The 19606-nt window shown below is 42.4% G+C and overlaps 1 protein-coding gene across 3 annotated transcripts in view; it reads left to right on the top strand.

Moving 5' to 3' along the window:
* GAS6 (growth arrest specific 6) overlaps window positions 1–19606 on the top strand; it is a 102053-nt gene that overhangs the window by 47959 nt on the left and 34488 nt on the right. For all 3 annotated transcript variants that reach the window (XM_075852640.1, XM_075852641.1, XM_075852639.1), the window contains 2 exons: window positions 6234–6356; window positions 12471–12593. In XM_075852640.1, coding sequence (XP_075708755.1) covers window positions 6234–6356; window positions 12471–12593 — 246 coding nt within the window. The remainder of the gene's footprint in view (window positions 1–6233; window positions 6357–12470; window positions 12594–19606) is intronic.

Here is a 19606-nt window from a genome sequence, read left to right as displayed (position 1 = left end):
GTGTTCTTGGGGAATTTAAAAATTCCACTGGATAGTTGGTAGCGTCTTCTTGTTCAATGACTCTGTTGATAGAGATATATTCTGCACTTTCCCAATGAACACATGTCAATATGCTTCTACCGCTTTACGTTTTGCCATAGTGCACTTGTCCCATATTACTAAGCAGCAATCGCGTAGAACCCTTGCTTTGTCGCTGTTTCTAGAAACCTTACACACACTGAGCTTCCCATAAGATTTAAGTAAATCGGGGTTGAACATTGGATGTGTGGTTTTGCCTGCAACAATGTGGCTGCTATGCCCGATGAAGCGACAGCAAGAGCAATTTTGCTTTGATTGCGTATTTGGGCTAAGATGACTTTGGTGAGAAATGTTTTTCTCATCCCACCGTGTGCATCTAAAAACAGGATTTCTCCCAAAGTACCATCTACGCTATGACACACGCGATCGAATATCATACTCTGCTCCGCTGTCAGACTACAGACACCGTTTTGCAATGTTTTGGCCAGTTCCGCTGGATTATAGTTTATTTCCGCCGCGTACTCCCTGTTAATGCGTTCTCCGTCTAAAGCTGGTGCGGGCATACCATATAGAGAGACCGGATTACCCCCTATAGATATAACTATGTCTTGGATAGCCAGCAAACATCGATTCATATTACTTTCACGCAACGTGTCGTTCAGTTCGCCGTTCTTGTTTAGTTGTGCATTCCTGAAAAAGTTTTCAACTAATTTTTACTGATATTTTTGCCACAACTGTGCAGCATCCAAAAGTCCACAAAAAAACAGCAAAATGGCAAACAAATGACTCAAGCTATGTGGACTATCGCTGATGCATGCTTCGGCCAAAGCACCATCCCAATGCTGATCACCATCTAGCAAGTGATGCACTCGACAAGCAGCCTGGTAAGTAGGATATTCAATATCGTCAACCTTTCGCAATTCAGCAAAATAAATAGGTTCTCGCACTGTATGTAGAAGTAAGCGAAAGTAATAGCATTCAGAGTTGTTTGGATGCACCATATAGACTCTTCCAATTGCGTGTTCTTTTAAAATGCCGGGCTCGCCATTCACAGCTGTTCCACGTCTTCTACGGTTGAAAACACCTTGTGGCTTATTATAAGTATAATATGAGGGAACTTCGTTATATAACTGTTTTTGCAAAATCATCTGCTTCACAAAGTTGAAAGTATGCCAACAAAGTGGTTTGTCTCGGGTTTTCTAACCGCTCTGCCATATTTTCAGGTTTGAAGTACACCCGTTGCCCGCCTTCAAGGTGAACATCAAGATGCATCACTGGCGGATGTCTATCGTGAATGTGGAAGCTCAAAATGCGCCACGCCGCTTATATATCGGCCAGATTGGAACCTTGTGACTTCATTGTATTCATTATTATTTCTCAACGCAAACGTGGCCTGGTCACTACCCTTGTTGACGTATTTACGTATATATTTGATGGCATCGACGCTATTACATATTTATACGTTGTGTGAGCTTGAAATGTTCTTGATAACTGGTGAATAGGGTACAACCCATCGATTTTCCAAAACAATTTGTTGACCATGTAACCTGACTGTAGCTGTGAAACCGCCTTGTAGGGGTGATCTTCGATGGAACAATGGATACCCCCCCCTCGCCATCGTTTGCTCTAATAGCGCTCTAGGGCATCTTTTAGAGCAATGACCCTCCTCCATGCAAGGAGAGTTTCTACTTAAAACGCTGTATGGCCGATGAACCATGTGCGTCTTTACAATCTTGTGCAATATCGGATCCTCGTTAGGAAATTCAGAATTTGACCGTGTCAACAGCATCGTAACAATTTTTTTCTTGCAGCCACAGGAGAATGTGGGCGTGTGGCAAGCCACGCTTTTGCCACTCAATGCTGTACATGAAACAAAGAGCTGAACCCAAAAATTTTTGTTTTGTGATCAGGTCGGTCATCCACTTTAGTTTTAAGTGGAAAACTCTGGCTATAATATCATGCCCATCCTAAGACGCCTATCCTGTGAGAAGTTCTTAGGAAATTTTATACCACTTTGGATTCGTTATGAAAAGGTCAGGCCGGCCGTATTTTCGGACATAGCAGAAAGCATCTTGTGTACGTTCATACATGTAACGCGGACCATCGGTAAAACTGGATGGCAGGATAACTAATCTCCCTAAGTTTTCCACGTTATCTTTTTGCATGGCGTCTCGCAGATCCACCTAATCTTCAGCGCATGAACATGTCTGGTTAGTGTGTATGTACACTAAACGTCTCTATTTTCGCATACATGTCCAGAATAAATTGGCTGAACAAGCCTCAAAATTGTCAAATTGATAAAACGATTACACCTTATCTGCACCAGGTATGAAAAAAAATTGCTGGGCTGAATTTTTATGAAAATTTGTTACCCTAGTAGGATTAACTTGGTAGAGTCCAAAATTTTACCCATCTTCGCCGTGGCAATAAATTAAAGGATATTGCAGGGCGTTGTAAGCTCTGTTCAGCAACAGGATGTCTATCTGCGCTGATGATCATTTTGTAATCATTGCTTTGCCCCTGCCGAATAGACCTGTAATGCGGCTTTGAAACTATGCACATACGGATTCACCTGATGCATGCTGTTTTGAAGTGGAGATATAGGGTATGTTCACACACCCTATTTACGAACGTAATTCGGGCGTTGTACGAAAATACGACTCCAAAGCGCCGGCAAACATCTGCCCATTGAAATCAATGGGCTTACGATGTTCTGTGCACACCGGCTGTTTTTTACGCGCCGCTGTCAAAAGACGTCGCGTAAAAAGACGCCCGCGTCTAAGAAGTGCATGTCACTACTTGAGACGTAATTGGAGCCGTTTTTTTAATTGACTTCAATGAACAACAGCTCCAAATTACGTCCGTAAAAGACGCGGCGAAAAACGCCAGTACATGCCATTACGTCTGAAATTCAGGAGCTGTTTTCTCCTGAAAACAGCTCCGTAATGAACGTGTACGTGTGAACATACCCATAAGGTTACTGTTTAGTTGTGAAAAGTTCTGATTTTCTGATATTGGCCTGTTCATTGTAATCTGATACAAAATAAATCTGAAGAAATTTTAGCTCCTCTTGTGGTAGCAAAGATCCTATGAGATGGTAAACTTGGCCTTGCACCTTGAAGGTTGGCATGAATGGTCCCTCTGTAATTAGTTTTGCCCCAAAAGATATAATTTGGAATATGCTGTTCTATAAAAGGATACGGTCGTTGAAGTGTTTTGATTGTGGATGGTCACCATTTAAAGGTTGTTTTATAAGCTCTTAAGGTTCTTGAAATTTTTCAATGTGAACTTTACCACTTGAACAACAGATTCCATTTGGTTCTTCTCTCCATTTGAGAGCACTGCAAAAATTGCAAATTACGACCATACCACCTAGGGAACCAAATTCATCATATTCAAATCTAGGGGAATACATAAAACCTGCTGTTTCCTTATTGACCCAAGGAACAACTTTGTTTGCCGCACCATACTCCTGAGACTCTTCTGATGAAATAGACATTCTATTAAGAGTGTCGAATTCGATCAGCCTCTAAGCGTGATTGACGTTGTTCTGCTGTTTTGGCCTGCTGTATTTAATCTACTCTTTCCCTTTCAGTCAATAAATAACTTTCATTATCTTGGCGCATGCGTTCATAATTCTTTCTGGCTGTTTCCAATCGTCGTTGATATTGGTCTTCCCTTTCGAGAGTTCTGGCATATGCGATTGGCGGTTAATCGCACGTCACGTTCTTCACTACTTTCAAGCTCTCGAGAGGCCGCTGTGCGAGCTCTCTGACCACTCCAGCGAGAATCTCTGTCGGTGAAAGTTTGACTTGCGTGACGATGCATGGCACTATCGGTCAGCAGATCGTCACGCTTCGCGTTCCTCGTTACTCTCCAGAGACAGAGAGGCCGCCATGCGAGCACACTGTGTACTTAGCCGAGATTCACGCTGGGTAGAAGTTTCTGATGCGCGAATTCTGGCCTGACGTTCTTGAGCTTCAGTAAGTGTCGCCTCATGATCTTCAGATTATTGAGACCTTATAGTCGAATTCGTTTAGCATTTCTACTATATTGAGAAATATTTGATCTTTTTCTGGAAGGCATTTACTCTCTTGACCGAGAGGCCGCTGTCCAAGCCCTTTGAGCCAACCAATCGAGTTACAGTTTTTTTGAGGCAGCTAGGTGCATGAAAGCAGCGAGCGGATTGGTTTCCTTATCGCTCTTCTATGTGTAATATACAATACAGACAAATGTTAGAACTGTTGTCCATAGTAACCAATCAGATTACAGTTTAAATTCTTGAGGCAGCTAGGAGAATTAAAGCAGCAACCTGATTGGTTATTTTATCTCCCTTCTATGTGTAAGAACCAAAATAAACAAATGTTGGAACTTTTGTTCATAGCAACCAATCGGATTGTAGTTTTACATTCTTGTGAGGCAGCAGGTGAATGATAGCAGCGATCTGATTGGTTGCTATATCTCCTTACTATGTGTGTAAAAATCAATGTACACAAATGTTGGAGCTGTTGCCCATAACAACCAATCAGATTATAGTTCTTTTTTTCTGAGGCAGCTTGGACAATGAAAGCAGAAACCTGATTGGTAGTTATGTGCCTCCGCTGCATAAAAAAAAGAATATAGATGAAAGTTGGAGTTGTTGTCCATAGTTACCAATCAGATCACAGCTGTAATTTTTGTCTGAGTCAGCTTGAAAAATTTGCAGCAATCTGATTGCAACCTCTCCCTTATATAACAATCAGTATAGATGAAATTTGGAGCAATTGCCTATAGCAACCTACTGGTGTAGCTTTTTCTAAGACCATACAAAATTAAAGTAAATTTGTGATTGGTTGCCATGGCTTCCATGCGTTTGTTGTTGTACTAATGCAATGTAAATTAATTTTTGAAAACATTAAATTCGCATATCTTCTGATTTGAGTGAACCGATTGCGATGAAATAAAAACGAAATGTTACTTCAAGTTGACCCCTATGTTTTTCTAAAAACTCAATCCGAACTGGGTCAGTAGTTTTTACGTGATGCGTTCACAGACAAACGGACACAAATTCCAAAAGTGATCTTAATGCATTCTATCACTTATCCTTATCACTTTTTGCCGCAAATATTTTCAATGTACAGACACGCAAAGGTTACAGTTTTATTATATGTAGAGATAGTAGCTTATTTGAACAATTTATGTTGAGGTTTTGGAAGAAAGGTAAATATATTTTATTATTTTTTTTATTTATTTTTTGTTGAAGACAACCCCTTTCTATATAGGAGTTGGCCCAGTCAGGGGATCCGTAGTCTGGCCATAGATTTTTCCTGCAATGGCCGCTGCAGCAAAAATTTAGTATTACATGGTCAGCCATACTTGGGCATCTCAAGTCCCCCACTGTGAGAGCTGCTGCTTGTTAGAAGCTGGCACATAGAGGGGGGACCTGTATGAGAGGACCCCCCTCTATGATGTCCATATGCCCTAGTTATGATCAGGGCTATTCATTGTGAGACAACACCTATAACTTTTTTTTAATTTTTTGTAATAATCGCTTAAATATCTCCTGATGTTTCTCCGCATTCTTATAATTAAGCATGGTTTATATCTCCGCTGTCAGCTGGATGTCTGCTTCTGAATTCCTTGTCAGTTGATGTCTATGTGCATAGATTGCATGTACAGTGATGTGCTTTATGCTGTGGATAAGGGAAAGTATAACCGCAAAGTCTAACTATCTCAAAATTCTAGACCTACCTCTTTTTCATATATTTTTTTTAAATCCGAATTTAAAACAATTTGTAGAAAATCTAAATGAAAATCTTTTATAATTGGTTTTTTTTCCCCAGGAAACAAAACAGCTGTGAATGGCTATACCTTATTCAGTATATATATGTGTGTGTGTGTGTGTGTGTGTATGTGTATATGTGTGTATATATATATATATATGTATATATATATATATATATTATACCGTATTTACAGATTGCTGGCACACAGCTTTTCATATTACAAGTGATTTGTTGATCCTCTTTTCTTAATGCAGCGGTGGATGAGCAGATGTCTCAATGTCTGAGCACAACTGAAATCTTTGTTTAGTTATATAAGTGAGTCAGTGCAGATGGCAAAAAAACACTAGAAAAGTGATGACTAAATCAAATTGTATGGAAACCTTGTTGGTCTTCACTGACTACCTTTTTTTTTTTTAATTTTTTTAATTTTTTCTTCCCTTTCCCTCTCAGATTTACGGGATCAGTGTTCTCCTAACCCATGTTATCAACTTGGGTCCAGTTTGTGCTTGGATATGCCTGGAAAATTCTACTGTAGCTGCAAGAAAGGATGGATGGGGGAAACATGTAGAACTGGTATTTATGATGACATTATCTATGTCCCTTTTTTTTTTTAAGCAAACCTAAATAGGATGTAGCCTAGTTTTTTTTATAAAAAACCTTGTTTGCCATGATATGTTACCAATGCTTTCCATAGAACTGCAGTCAAATTAAATAAAGAAAACAAAAAAAAAGTTAATTGAGCTATTTAGCTCTGCTACATCTGTTTGTAAATACTGAACTTAGCCCCATATTCTCTGTGGTATTAAGCAAAGTGTGCAGGGTTGTCAACCGTCCGTAAATTTACAGACCGTCCATAGTGCCCGGCAGGAAAAGACACCGTCTGGGATTTTGGATTGCGGATGCGCCACAATTTACATGTGCAGTGCAAAGAACAAGGGGGAAGACTCTCGGTCTCTGACTAAGGTCGGGTGGGGCCCTGTCACCTGACCTCACATCACGATAGACCGAGACCAGTGGGGATGGAGTCAGACTCTCCAATGAGAGCGCAGGAATGCTGCAAGTGGGGCTAAGTGGGAAAGCTACAAGCGGGGATGTGATTGGTGAGTCCCACTCCAGTCCCAGCATAGACAGCAGCCAGCAGTGCAGTGTGCACCTGGTGGTCCCTGACCCGCAGCAGACTTCACCAACCGACATTGTGACTGACCGAGCGAGCGTCTGACTGTCTCTCTCTGGCTCCGGCCGGCAGGAGACTACTAGAGTAAGTTCCTAACTGATTTGTATTGGTATAGTAGTTAACACGTTTGCCTTGCGTGTGAAAGGTCGCCGGTTCAAAGCTTTTGTTTTTTTTTATGTCTCAATTGTATTACTTTTAATCGTATTTTAATTCAACTTGAGTTATGCCCATACTCCTCTTTATATCCCACTCATTTAAGCACTTATAAAAAGGTGTTACTTATGCTTTTTATTATCACTAACTCTTGACTTTTTTTTAATGTGCTCGTAAAAATGTTGGTCTGTCTGTGATTTTTAGCTCCGTTGTCCAGAAATTACTGAAATGGAGGTTGGCAACCCTGAAAGTGTGCAAGATGAGAAAAGCATGTGCCATGTACAAATTTTATATTACGCAAGACAGTGACACAGCAAAAAGTGTAGCAGTCAATTGAACATACATTTCACCTTACTTTGTTCTTGCTTCCTGGACCACTCGCATACTGGATGCCTGATGAGACCAAGATGGCAAGAGCTTGGAGTCCACTCTTTTTCCAGGAACTATGCTATAGAATGTTTTATTTCTACCAGAATATTTTCATAAGCTGGTAACCCATTTATGTAATGATGTGACAGTGGCCCACAAACATCAGCATAGCTAAGCTGCAGTCGCAAATGCTATCTTTCCCTCTCCTGCAGCTTCTATACTACCCGCTGCTCCATGCCCCTGACCCCCTTCTGACATTTGTTGCATTATTGATAATTACAATATTGAACTTCAACAACAATTACTGATTATTTTGCAATGAACCAATTTTGTTACTTAAATCTTTGCCTTGTACATTTCTGACATAAGTGGCTATATTCACACTGAGTTTTTGCCGTTTGGAATTTTGAGGCAGATTTTGATCTGCCTGCAAGCCGTTTGCAGCATTTTTCGCTGCGTTTTTCGCTCGCGCCCATTGAGTGCAACACAGGCAAAAACGCTGCGACATGCGCTTTCTCTGCCTCCTATTAATATCAATGGGAGGTCAGAGACGTAAATGCCAGAAGTTAAGACATGTAGCTTCTTTTTCCCGCAAGCGGGTTTTTTTCCCTCGTGGGGAAAAAATGCCTCCGCCTCTCATTGAAATTAATGGGGGGCATTTTCAGACGTTTTCCGACGCGGTCTCCGCGTAAAAAAAACACTCTGTGTGAACTGGGCCTAACAAGGCTACGTTCACATGACGGTGACAAAAAATGGGCATTAAAATATGATCAGCTGCCAGCTTTTCATTGCTGTTTTGCATCAGTGTGTCTCCAAATTTTCAGAAGTTTCCAGTCCATCTGTCCATTTTTAATACCCGTTTGTCATCTGTTTTTCATGGCCGTTAGGAAAAAAACCAAAACAAAAACTGATGGATTTGATAGGTTTTTTTTTTGTCCAAACCCCCTCAAAACATTACAGTGCCATACTGCCCACTGTAGATAGTGGCAGTGTCCCCTCTAAATAGTGCCCACATAGTGCCACACCCCCCGCCCTTGTAGATTGTGTCACCCCCCCTTCTTCCCTGTAGATCGCACCATTGGGGCTCCCTCTAGGAGTTGCCGACACCCTGGATCGGGATTCTGCTCCAGGAGGATCCCCTGACGTCACTGTCCATATATGAATAGTGACGCCAGGGGCTCCTTCAGAAGCGGATTCACCGGCCACAGCGTCGGCAGCCCTCTGGCCGGGGATTCCGCTCCAGGAGGATCTCCTGATGTCACAGTCCATATATGGACAGTGACGCGTGGGTCTCTCCCTAGGAGTGGAATCCCTGGCAAGAGCATTGCCGGGGATTCCGGCATCTTAAAGCCCCTAATGTCACTGTCCATATATATACATACGTCAAGGGCTTTCCCAAGACAGGAGTCCCCGGCCACAGAGCTTGCGATGCTCTGGCCGGGGATTTGATAGTTGAAAGCCCTAACATCGAGGTCTTCACCGGCTCAGTGCTTAAAGTAGCGCTGAACCCCGGGAGTCATCTTGGCCAGAATCGATCCTTAACTGTCTCAAGGATTGATTCCTGAAAAACGTCCTCTTAAAACTGATGCTTATCTGTCTCAAATGTTTCTATGGAACTAGCAGTAAAAGCTTGTTTACGTTAAAGAGACTCTGTCACCACATAAGTGCCCTGTCTCCTATATAAGGAGATCGGCGCTGTAATGTAGGTTACAGTAATGCTTTTTATTTAAAAAAACGATTTTTTTTCACAACGTTAGGAGCGATTTTGGTTTATGCTAATGAGCTTTCTTAATGCCCAAGTGGGCGTACTTTTACTTTCGACCAAGTGGGCGTTGTACAGAGGAGTGCATGACGCTGACCAATCGGCATGCACTCCTCTCCATTCATTTACACTGCACTAGCGATTATAGATATATCGCTATGTGCAGCCTCATCTACAAACCCTAACATTACTACAGTGTCCTGATAATGAATACACATGACCATCCAGCCTGGACGTCATGTGTATTCAGAATCCTGACACTTCTGACTCTCTTTTTTTGTGAGATTCCAGCAACGGATACGAAATCTCGCGAGATCACGGACCTAAACGAGATTTGGTTTCACTTGCCGGAATCTCACAAAAAAAGAGTCAGAAGTGTCAGGATTCTGAGTACACATGACGTCCAGGCTGGATTTCATGTGTATTCATTATCAGGACCCTGTAGTAATGTTAGGGTTTGTGTATGAGGCTGCACATAGCGATATATCTATATCGCTAGTGCAGTGTAAATGAATGGAGAGGAGTGCATGATGCCGATTGGTCAGCGTCATGCACTCCTCTGTACAACGCCCACTTGGTCAAAAGTAAAAGTACGCCCACTTGGGCATTAAGAAAGCTCATTAGCATAAACCAAAATCGCTCCTAACGTTGTGAAAAAAGATCGTTTTTTTAAATAAAAAGCATTACTGTCACCTACATTACAGCGCCCATCTCCTTATATAGGAGACAGGGCACTTATAATGTGGTGACAGAGTCTCTTTAAGCAAGTTTTTGCTAGATATATTTGTGAAGTGTTTAATAGTTTTTTGTTTTTTTTTATCAATTCACAAAACACAAAGTGAATGAACAGAAGAGAAATTTAAATCAAATCAATATTTGGTGTGACCACCCTTTTCCTTCAAATCCGCATCAGTTCTTCTAGGTACACTTGCACAAAGTCATGGATTTTGTAGGATTATAGTCAGGTGTATGATTAACCAATTATACTGAACAGGTGATAATGGTAATCATTTCCAGATGTAAGTTGAAACAGTCATTAAAGGGCTTTTCCCATCAGAGACATTTAGGACATATACACAGGATACGTCCTAAATGTCAGATGCGGCTCCCACCTCTGGGACCCGCACCTACCTCTAGAACGGGGCCCCCTAAACCCCGTTCTGCTGTGTTGTGGTTGAATCGTGTGATTTACAACCATGAATTATGGAAACAGCGTAGCTCGCTGAGCTACTCTGTTTGAGTAAGTCCCATATAACTTAATGGTTGTTACAGAAACAGTGTAGCTCGCATGCTACACTGCTTCCGTAACTGCTATTCACTACTATGGGAGTTCCGGAAGCCGTGCAGCTCAGCGAGCTACGCGGTTTACGTAATTCATGGTCAAAAATCATACACCTTAGCCACAACACAGAGCAGTAGAACAGGGTTTAGGGGGCCCCATTCATATCTGTCATTTATGACATCCTGTGGATATGTCATAAATGGCTCTGACATGAAAACCCCTTTAACTGTATCAGAAGCAGCTGTTTTGTAGGCTTAAAACTGGGTGAGGAACAACCAAACTCTGCTACAAAGGTGAGGCTGTGGAAAATAGTTTCATGTGACAGGTCCACAATGGCAAGACTGAGCACAGCAACAAGACACAAGGTATTTTATTCTGCATCAGCGAGGTCTCTCCCAGGCAAAGATTTGAAAGCCGACTGGGGTTTCAAGATGTGCTGTTCATGTTCTTTTGAAGAAGCACAATGAAACGGTCAACGTTGAGGACCGCAGATGAAGTGGTCGGCCAAAGAAACTTAGTGCAGCAGATCAAAAACACATCATGCTTGCTTCTCTTCTAAATCGGAAGATGTCCAGTAGTGCCATCAGCGCAGAACTGTCAGAAACCAGTGGGACCCAGGTATACCCATCTACTGTTTGGAGAAGTCTGGCCAGAAGTGGCCTTCATGTAAGAATTGCACCCAAAAAGCCATACCTTCAACGTGGAAACAAGGCCAAGCGACTCAACTATGCACAAAAACATAGGAACTGGGGTGCGCAAAATGGCAGCAGGTGCTCTGGACTGATGAGTGAAACTTTTAAATATTTGGCTGTACCAGAAGGCAGTTTGTTTGCCGAAGGGCTGGAGAGCGGTACAATAATGAGTGTCTGCAGACAACCGTGAAGCATGGTGGAGGTTACTTGCAAGTTTGGGGCTGCATTTCAGCAAATGGAGTTAGGGATTTGGTCAGAATTAATGGAGTCCTCAATGCTGATAAATTCGAGCAGATACTTATCCATTATGCAATACCATCAAGGTGGTGTCTGATTGGCTCCAAATTCTACACTTTATAGAAGTAAAATTGTCAGCCCAAGCTTTGTATAGTCATTGAGAAAGCAAGCAATGCTGGTTGTGAGAATTTAGCTCTGAAGCCTGCAGAATTGTGATTGCAGCTCTGGACTATAATACTAGATCAGTATATGATAAAAGGAAATGTCCCTTTTTTTCATGAAGATGAATTCCACATGTAAATGTATGAAATGTTAAATACTTTTGAAGAAGGGGCCTCTGTGCTCTGAAAGCTTGCATATAGAACTTTAATGGTTAGCCAATAAAGGTATCATACCTATTATACTTTTGTCTTTTTTGACACAAAAGTATTTAACATTTCATATTGTCTCTGGCTAACACGGTACTACACTATTTTTTACTGTACTACATGTAAATGTATAAACTTTTAAAATGGTGTTCAAAGGTTGATGTATGCACTAACAATACAATGGTAAAAGTATTGCACCATTTATTTCCAGCTTTCATGACAGACCTTCATAGTGTGTAAAGTAGTTTGGTTGCATGAATGGGTGTGTAATAGATATACAAAGTAGTATAGTACATGAATAGTATCATATGAAACATTTAAACAAGGTTCTGGACTCAAAAATACTGGGGCACATTTTTCAAATGAATTGAGCCCAGAAGAGAGTTGTAATGTGCTTTTCAGAAATATGGGGCACATCACTTGCACATCTTATTTTGTGACATGCATGACCGATTTCATGACTAAGCCACTCACAATGTTTGTGCCACTACACAATTTTGTATGACAGTCATGTGATGTCTTTCTTCCTTTGTAAAGTGTTCTTCTTATGAAACTATTAAGAAATGTTTCCCACTATATTGATAAGTAGTAACAAATGTATGGTCTCAACTTGCATGTTCAAGTAGATTTGTTTTCTTCAATTTCTGCAGATATAAATGAATGCGCTGACCAGAAAGGAGGCTGTTCCCACTATTGTATCAACAAACCTGGGACATATCACTGTTTTTGCCAGAGTGGCTATCGTCTTCTTGCAGACAACAAAACCTGTGCAGGTGGGTTTCATCAACATATATCCATTTCTAGTTTTCGGGAGGGGGGTGGAAAATGTCAGCCATTAGTTTAGTTTATGCCACATTAGAAGAACACACTGGAACTATGTGTTCCAATGCAGCTAATGTTTAAATGGGTTGTCCCACCACTTTGAGTGCCCAATCTCTTTAATGGCATAGCACTACACTGTACACTGTACTATACACTATACTGTACACTGCCATTAAAGGGGATCTGTCCTATTAATGCTGCCCTGTCTGAGTAGCATAAAGAAGTGATAGACCCTCTGATTTCAGCGTTCTGTCACTTACTTAGTAAATCGCCGTAGCTTAGGAGAATTTAGTTGTTATACTTGCGGCGTGCTGGACGCAATGCAGGGCTTGAGTTCAAGCATATTCTTATATTCATCCACCTCCCCTTCACACTCCAGACACTTTTCTTCCCATGTACAGTTATAGGGAGAAAAGTGTCAATCAGCGGGTGGAGGGCAAGGGGGAACATAAATATATGAATATTATTAGACTCAAGCCCTGAATCGCATCGATCACGCTGCCAGTATTAAATCTAAATTATCCTAAGCTACGGCGATTTTACCTTTTGATTTCAGCGTTCTGTCACTTATTAGTGTCTCACTACTTTATGCTGTCCTCAGACAGGGCAACATAAACATGACAGATTCTATTTAAAATGGAGGACATATATTTACGACCTAGCTGCAAAGGGTATCGGCAGGTAGGACATAAACATACAGATTGGCAATGAGAAGGGTTTATCGGGAACTCCGCCCCGTAAGTCATTTAAACTATTCAAAAAGTGTTATTAACCCCTTAAGGACACAGCCAATTTTTTCAAATCTGACATTTGTCACTTTGTGGTAACTCTGGAATACTTTTATGTATCCAAGCGATTCTGAGATTGTTGTCTCGTGACACAATGTACTTTGTTAGTGGTAAAATTTTGTCGATATATTCAGTGTTTATTTGTGAAAAAACACAAAATTCTGAGAAAATTTGCAAAAATTAGCATTTTTCTAAATTTAAATGTATTTGCTTGTAAGACAGATAGTAATACCACACAAAATAGTTACTAGTTAACATTTCCCATATGTCTACTTTTATGTTTGCATCTTTTTTTTTTTGTAATATTTTTATTTTTCTAGGACGTTGCAAGGCTTAGAACTTTAGTAGCAATTTCTCAAATTTTCAAGAGAATTTCAAACGCCCATTTTTTCAGAGACCAGTTCAGTTCTGAAGTGGCTTTGAGTTCCTTATATATTAGAAAGTCCCCATAAATCACCCCATTTTAAAAGCTATACCCCTCAAAGCATTCAAAACCGCATTCAGAAAGTGTTTTAACTCTTTATGCGTTTCACAGGAATTAAAGCAAAGTAGAGGGGAAATTTACAATTTTCTCTTTTTTTTGCCAAAATTCATTAGTAATTTTTTTTCTTTAACACAGAAGGTTTTACCAGAGAAACGCAACTTAATATTTATTGCCCATATTCTGCAGTTTTTAGAAATATCCCACATGTGGCCCTAGTGTGGTAATAGACTGAAGCATCGGCCTCAGAAGCAAAGGAGCACCTAGTGGATTTTGGGGCCGCCTTTTTTAGGATATATTTTAGGCACCATGTCTGATTTGAAGAGGTCTTGTGGTGCCAAAACAGTGGAAACCCCCCCCCCCCAAAAAAAGTGACCCCATTTTGGAAACTACACCCCTCAAGAAATTTATCTAACCATTTTGACTCCACAGTTTCTTTACTAAACCTATTGGAATTAGTCTGTAAAAATGAAAATCGACTTTTTTTCAAAAAAAGCACCCCAACATTTGTAAAGTATCTTCTTCCAATTACGTTAATACCCCATATGTGGTAATAAACTTCTGTTTTGACCCACGGCAGGGCTCACAAGGGAAGGAGCACCATTTCGATTTTGGAGAGCGGATTTTGTTGGAATAGTTTTCAGTGCCATGTCGTGTTTGCAACGCCCTGGTGGGACCAAAACAGCGGAAACCCCCCCAAAAGTGACCCATTTTTTAAACTAAACCCCTCAAGGAATATTTCTAGGGGCATAGTTAGCATTTTGACCCCACACGTTTTTTAGCAGAATTTATGGGAATTATGCCGTGAAATTGAAAATCTAAATTGTTTCTAATAAAATGTAGATTTAGCTCAGATTTTTTTAATTTTTACAATAGATAATGGAGAAAAAGCACCCCAACATTTGTAAAGCACACTCTTCTGAGCACAGCAATGCCCCATATGTGGTAATAAACTGCTTTTTGGACATACGGCGGGGCTTAGAATGGACGGAGTGCTACTGGAATTTTGGAGCTCCAGTTTTGCTGGAAGCCACTAAGGGGCCAAAATACTGAAAACCTCCCAAAAGTGACCCCATTTGGGAAACTACACCCCTCGTGGAATTTATCTATCGGTATAGTGAGCATTTTGACCCCACAGTTTTTTTTCTGAATTTATTGGAATTAGGCAGTGAAAATGAAAATCTACATTCTTTTCACTAAAATGTTGAATTTTTTTCATTTTCACAAGGAATAAAGGAGAAAAAGTCCCTAAAATTGTAAAGCAATTTCTCCCGAGTACGACAATACCCCATATGTGGTAATAAACTGCTGCTTGGACACACGGCAGGGCTCAGAATGGCGGGAGTGCTACTTGGCATGTAGATTTTGGTTGGTTATTTTTTGGGCACCATGTCGCATTTGCTGAGCCCCTGAGGAACCAGTACAGTAGAAACCCCTGAGTAGTGACTCAGTTTTGGAAACTATACCCCTCAGGGTAATCATCTAGGGGTGTAGTGAGTATTTTGATCCCTCAGGTGTTTCATAGATTGTATTAGAATGAGGCAGTGAAAATAAAAAAAATAAAAATTTCCCAAAAAATATGTCGTTTTGTACCCAATTTTTTTTTCCACAAGGGGTAGTAGGAGAAAAAAACACACAATTTGTTACCCAATTTCTCCCGAGTACGACAATACCCCATGTTTGGCTCTAAATTGCTGTTTGGGCACATGGCAGAGCTTAAAATGTAAGGAGCGCCATTTGGCTTTTAGAGCGCAGATTTGGCTGGACTGGTGTACGGGCGCCATGTCGCATTTGCAGAGCTCCCTTAGGTACTTGAATAGAGTGTAAAACCCTGAGAAGTGACCCCATTTTGTAAACTACACCCCTCAAGGCATTTATCATTTGCCTGGACATCTGACAGGGCTTAGGAGCGAAAGGCTCATGTGAGGCCTATTTTTGTGATTTTCGCAGCATTAGCCCACAATGGCAGGGCTCTGGGGTCAAATAGTAAAACAAACCCCCAAGTAGTGACCCCCATTTTGGAAACTACACCCCTGAAGGCATTTTATTAAGGGGTGTAGTGAGCATTTTGACCACACAGGTTTTTGTTTTTTTTATTAGAAACGAATGCTTAGTGGATGGTGCAAAGTGAAAATTGCAAATTCCCACAGGTATATGCCATTTTAGTGCACAATATGTTGTGCCCAGTTCGTGCCACTGAAGACAAATACCTCCAACTGTAAAGCGGGCTCTCCCGGGTATGGCGATGCCATATATGTGGACGTAAACTGCTGTTTGGGCACCTACATAGTGCAGTGTATTAGAGCTGTCAGCTATTCACTGACTTGCGAGCCTATTAGGCTTCGCCTCCCGGTGGGGCCTAATAGGCTTCCGTACTAGGAAGCGATTGTTAGTCTACGGTTGCCATAGCAACCATCGGAACCCCAGCGGGTGCCGATAGTTGCCATTAGCAACCATAGGGTGCGATCTAAGGGGTTAATCGGCCGGTTCGGAGCCTAGCTCCGGTCCTGGCCGTTAGAGCACGATGTCAGCTGTGACAAACAGTTGACACCCGCGCCCGTGGTAACAATCATGGTTGCCGACAGGCTAGAAGACACTTCAATGCAGCGATCGCTTTGATCGTTGCATCTAAGGAGTTAATCGGCCGGATCGGAGCCTAGCTCCAGTCCTGGCCGTTACAGCTTCTGAGCCAGCGCAATCACATACACCTTCTCATGGAGCTGTGATTGGTCAGTCTGCTGTGACTGACCAATCACAGCAATCGTCGGCTGGGGACAGCTGTGATTGGTCCCCTGCCGTCTTACTGTGCTGATCAACTGTCATAAACAGTTGATGGCACAGTTCTGTAACCCTGTCCTTTGACATGGTGACAGTTTATAGCCAGGATGCACCGGTACATCTGGGTGAAATTAGCCAGCAAACTGCGTCCTATTTTTTTCAATGGTAAATTTGCATTGCAGAAAATAAAGTGGGATGTCACCTCTTAATGCAATTTCCGCGTGGAAATCTCTTTTGGTAGACAGACGCTGTGTAATGACGGGGTAGGGAGACAGACAGATGAGCCCTAATCTACCCGCCACTCAGTCCCTGCCTATTTGCACGGCCCGTCCTAGGCGACGGTGTACAACTGGGCGACGGTCCCTACGCTCAATATGTGTACGACAGACAAACAGACAAGGGTACACAAAAGCTAAGGGAAATGGGGCAGTTGCCCACGGCAACACCGTGAGCAACAGGAGTAGTGAACGAGCCGAGTCAAACCAGGAGTGTACGAGGTACCAAACGCAGAGCAGGAGCGTAGTCAGTAAAGCCGGGGTCAATAATGATAGCAGGAGCAGCAGAGCCAGGAAACCGGAAAGAATCACAGGCAAAGACAAGCAGGAAATGAAGGTATGCATAGACCGGGGGCGGGAGCTAGAACCGTCTGGCCAGGCTGTGATAGGTTCTCCCACTCCTGAGTCTACCAGCCTGAGTGGTAGCAGATCGAGTCACTCTATCAGACCTAGGAGCAGGTGCAGACTGATTAACCACGGGTGTCGACACAGAAGCTGTGTCTGGCAGATCCTTTACACGCTGATTAGCCTTATTGAATGACCCCTTGCAGATTAAACTGCAAATTTGCAATAGAAATCCGAGGGTCAGCCTCCGATTTCTGCCGTGGATTATCTGGCAAAGCAGAATAGACCCGTATCTGTAGGATACCGTATTGACGTGACAGATCCGCTTTAATTAGCACAACTGGGATGAAATTAAGTGATAGGGGTGTTTCTGGTTTGTTCCATGTACCAGGTCATATATTGAAAAGCAGTGCATAGGTTTTTGTTTAACTTAGCTGACTTCTTGCAATAAGAGTTCAAAAAAACAAAAAACTGAGTAGCGTCTACCCAATACATTCTAAATGCATAAGAAATAACCACAATGGGGGGGGGGGGAGAGGGGTGGCAGGATAGCTTTATAGGCTGTGCTGGAGATAATGAAGTGTAGTTATTTGGGTTGCATGGGTGTGTACTAATGTTAAGATAATCAAAGTTTGCCCAAGAGGGTGTCGATGGTAGCACAGCGTTTTTTTCCATCGGAAGAGCTCCTTACGGACATGCTAAACGTGTACATAGGGGTCCATTAGTCAGACGGTGTCTAAAAGATTGTCCTTTTGGCCTCCTTCTGGCCATTATACGTCAGTATTTGGCCAAAAATGAAGCATGGCATTGCCTAGTATGCTATTTCATCCTGTAGTATCCTGTAAAAAACGGATATCCTGACGTATCTGTTAAATGGATGCCATTATAGCCTATGGGTGACTAATATGTTAAACTGATGCCTAATATTGGCATCAGTCACCCATAGGTTATAATAGCATCAGTTTACAGATACGTCTTGAAAAAGCTCACAATGTATCCATTAAATGGATCCCATATTAGTCTATAAGTGACGGATGCTACTGTTGGGCATACATCTCAGCTTTAATTTCATGTATATGTCGGGAGCTTTTCCTGGCGTGTATGTTAAATGTAGGGCAAAAACGCAGTGTGAACCTTTTCTAACTTACAATTTCTTTTAAAAAAAGCCTGCAAACGCAAAACCACATGTTATGTCACTATGGAACATGTTTGTTTTTTTTTGTTTGTTTGCTGCAGTTATTACTTGATTTAGCAACTGTGGTATAGATTTTTTTATTTTAGGTTTTTGCTTTTCTTTTTTTAAATTATTTGAAAAATTAAATTTATACAAAAAACAAACTGCTCTGGCTCACAGGCCAGGCTAGAGGTTCAAAGCAAAATAGCCATAAAAGGGCAGCCCATATTTGCATCCGTAACTAAACCAAAAGAACTGAGCAATTAAGTAAAACATTAAGGCGGGATTCACACGACCGGGTCGCGTCCGAGCCCGAGTGCCGGCCGGTAAAATCGGCCATTCTGCCCGGCCGGTTTGCATAAAGTTATGCATCCGTGCCGGGCCGGGCAGATCCGGACAGTGACATCAGCGGCAACTCCTGAAGGGGAATCCCCATGTGTTCGGGGATTCCGCTTCAGGAGTTTCCCCTGATGTCACTGCCCAGATATGGACAGAGACATCAAGCGCTCTGTCCAGGAGCGGAATCCCCGAACACACGGGGATTCCGCTCCTTCAAGGAGCTAAAGTGCGGCTAGCACATAGCAGAGCGGGGAGATACCTCCCCGCTCTGCTATAGTGGCGTCGCTACAGTAGTAGCAGCAGCAGCTGCTGCAGCTGCTAGCGGCGCCATCAAAGGTGTCGCCGGGCATGGGCGCTTTTAAAACAAGCAGGAGAAGGGAGCCAGCGCAGCGCTCCCTTCCACCTGCTGTACACCCCGGCCCTGCCACACCGTGTACAGCGATGCCATTCGTCAGAATGGCATCAACTCCTCCTCCTCACATGCACTCTGCGCTGTGAGGAGGAGGAGATAGAGCGCAAGAGCCGGAAAACCCGGCCGTCACTCGGGACACCTCCCGGTGATGGCCGGGTATTACCCGGCCCCATAGACTTCTATGGGAGCCGGGCGGCCGGGGACCCGGGCGAAAATAGAGCATGTCCTATTTTTTGACGGGCGGTTTTCCCGGCCGTCAAAAAATCGGTCGTGTGAATAGCCCCATTAGAGGTCTATTATTCCTAATGCAGCCGGGTGCTGGCCGATTTATGAACGGCCGGCACCCGGCCGGGAAACCCTGCCGTGTGAATG

Source organism: Rhinoderma darwinii, chromosome 2 (assembly GCF_050947455.1).
Source record: "Rhinoderma darwinii isolate aRhiDar2 chromosome 2, aRhiDar2.hap1, whole genome shotgun sequence".
NCBI lineage: Eukaryota > Metazoa > Chordata > Amphibia > Anura > Rhinodermatidae > Rhinoderma > Rhinoderma darwinii.
This window is presented reverse-complemented; position numbering and strand designations above follow the sequence as displayed.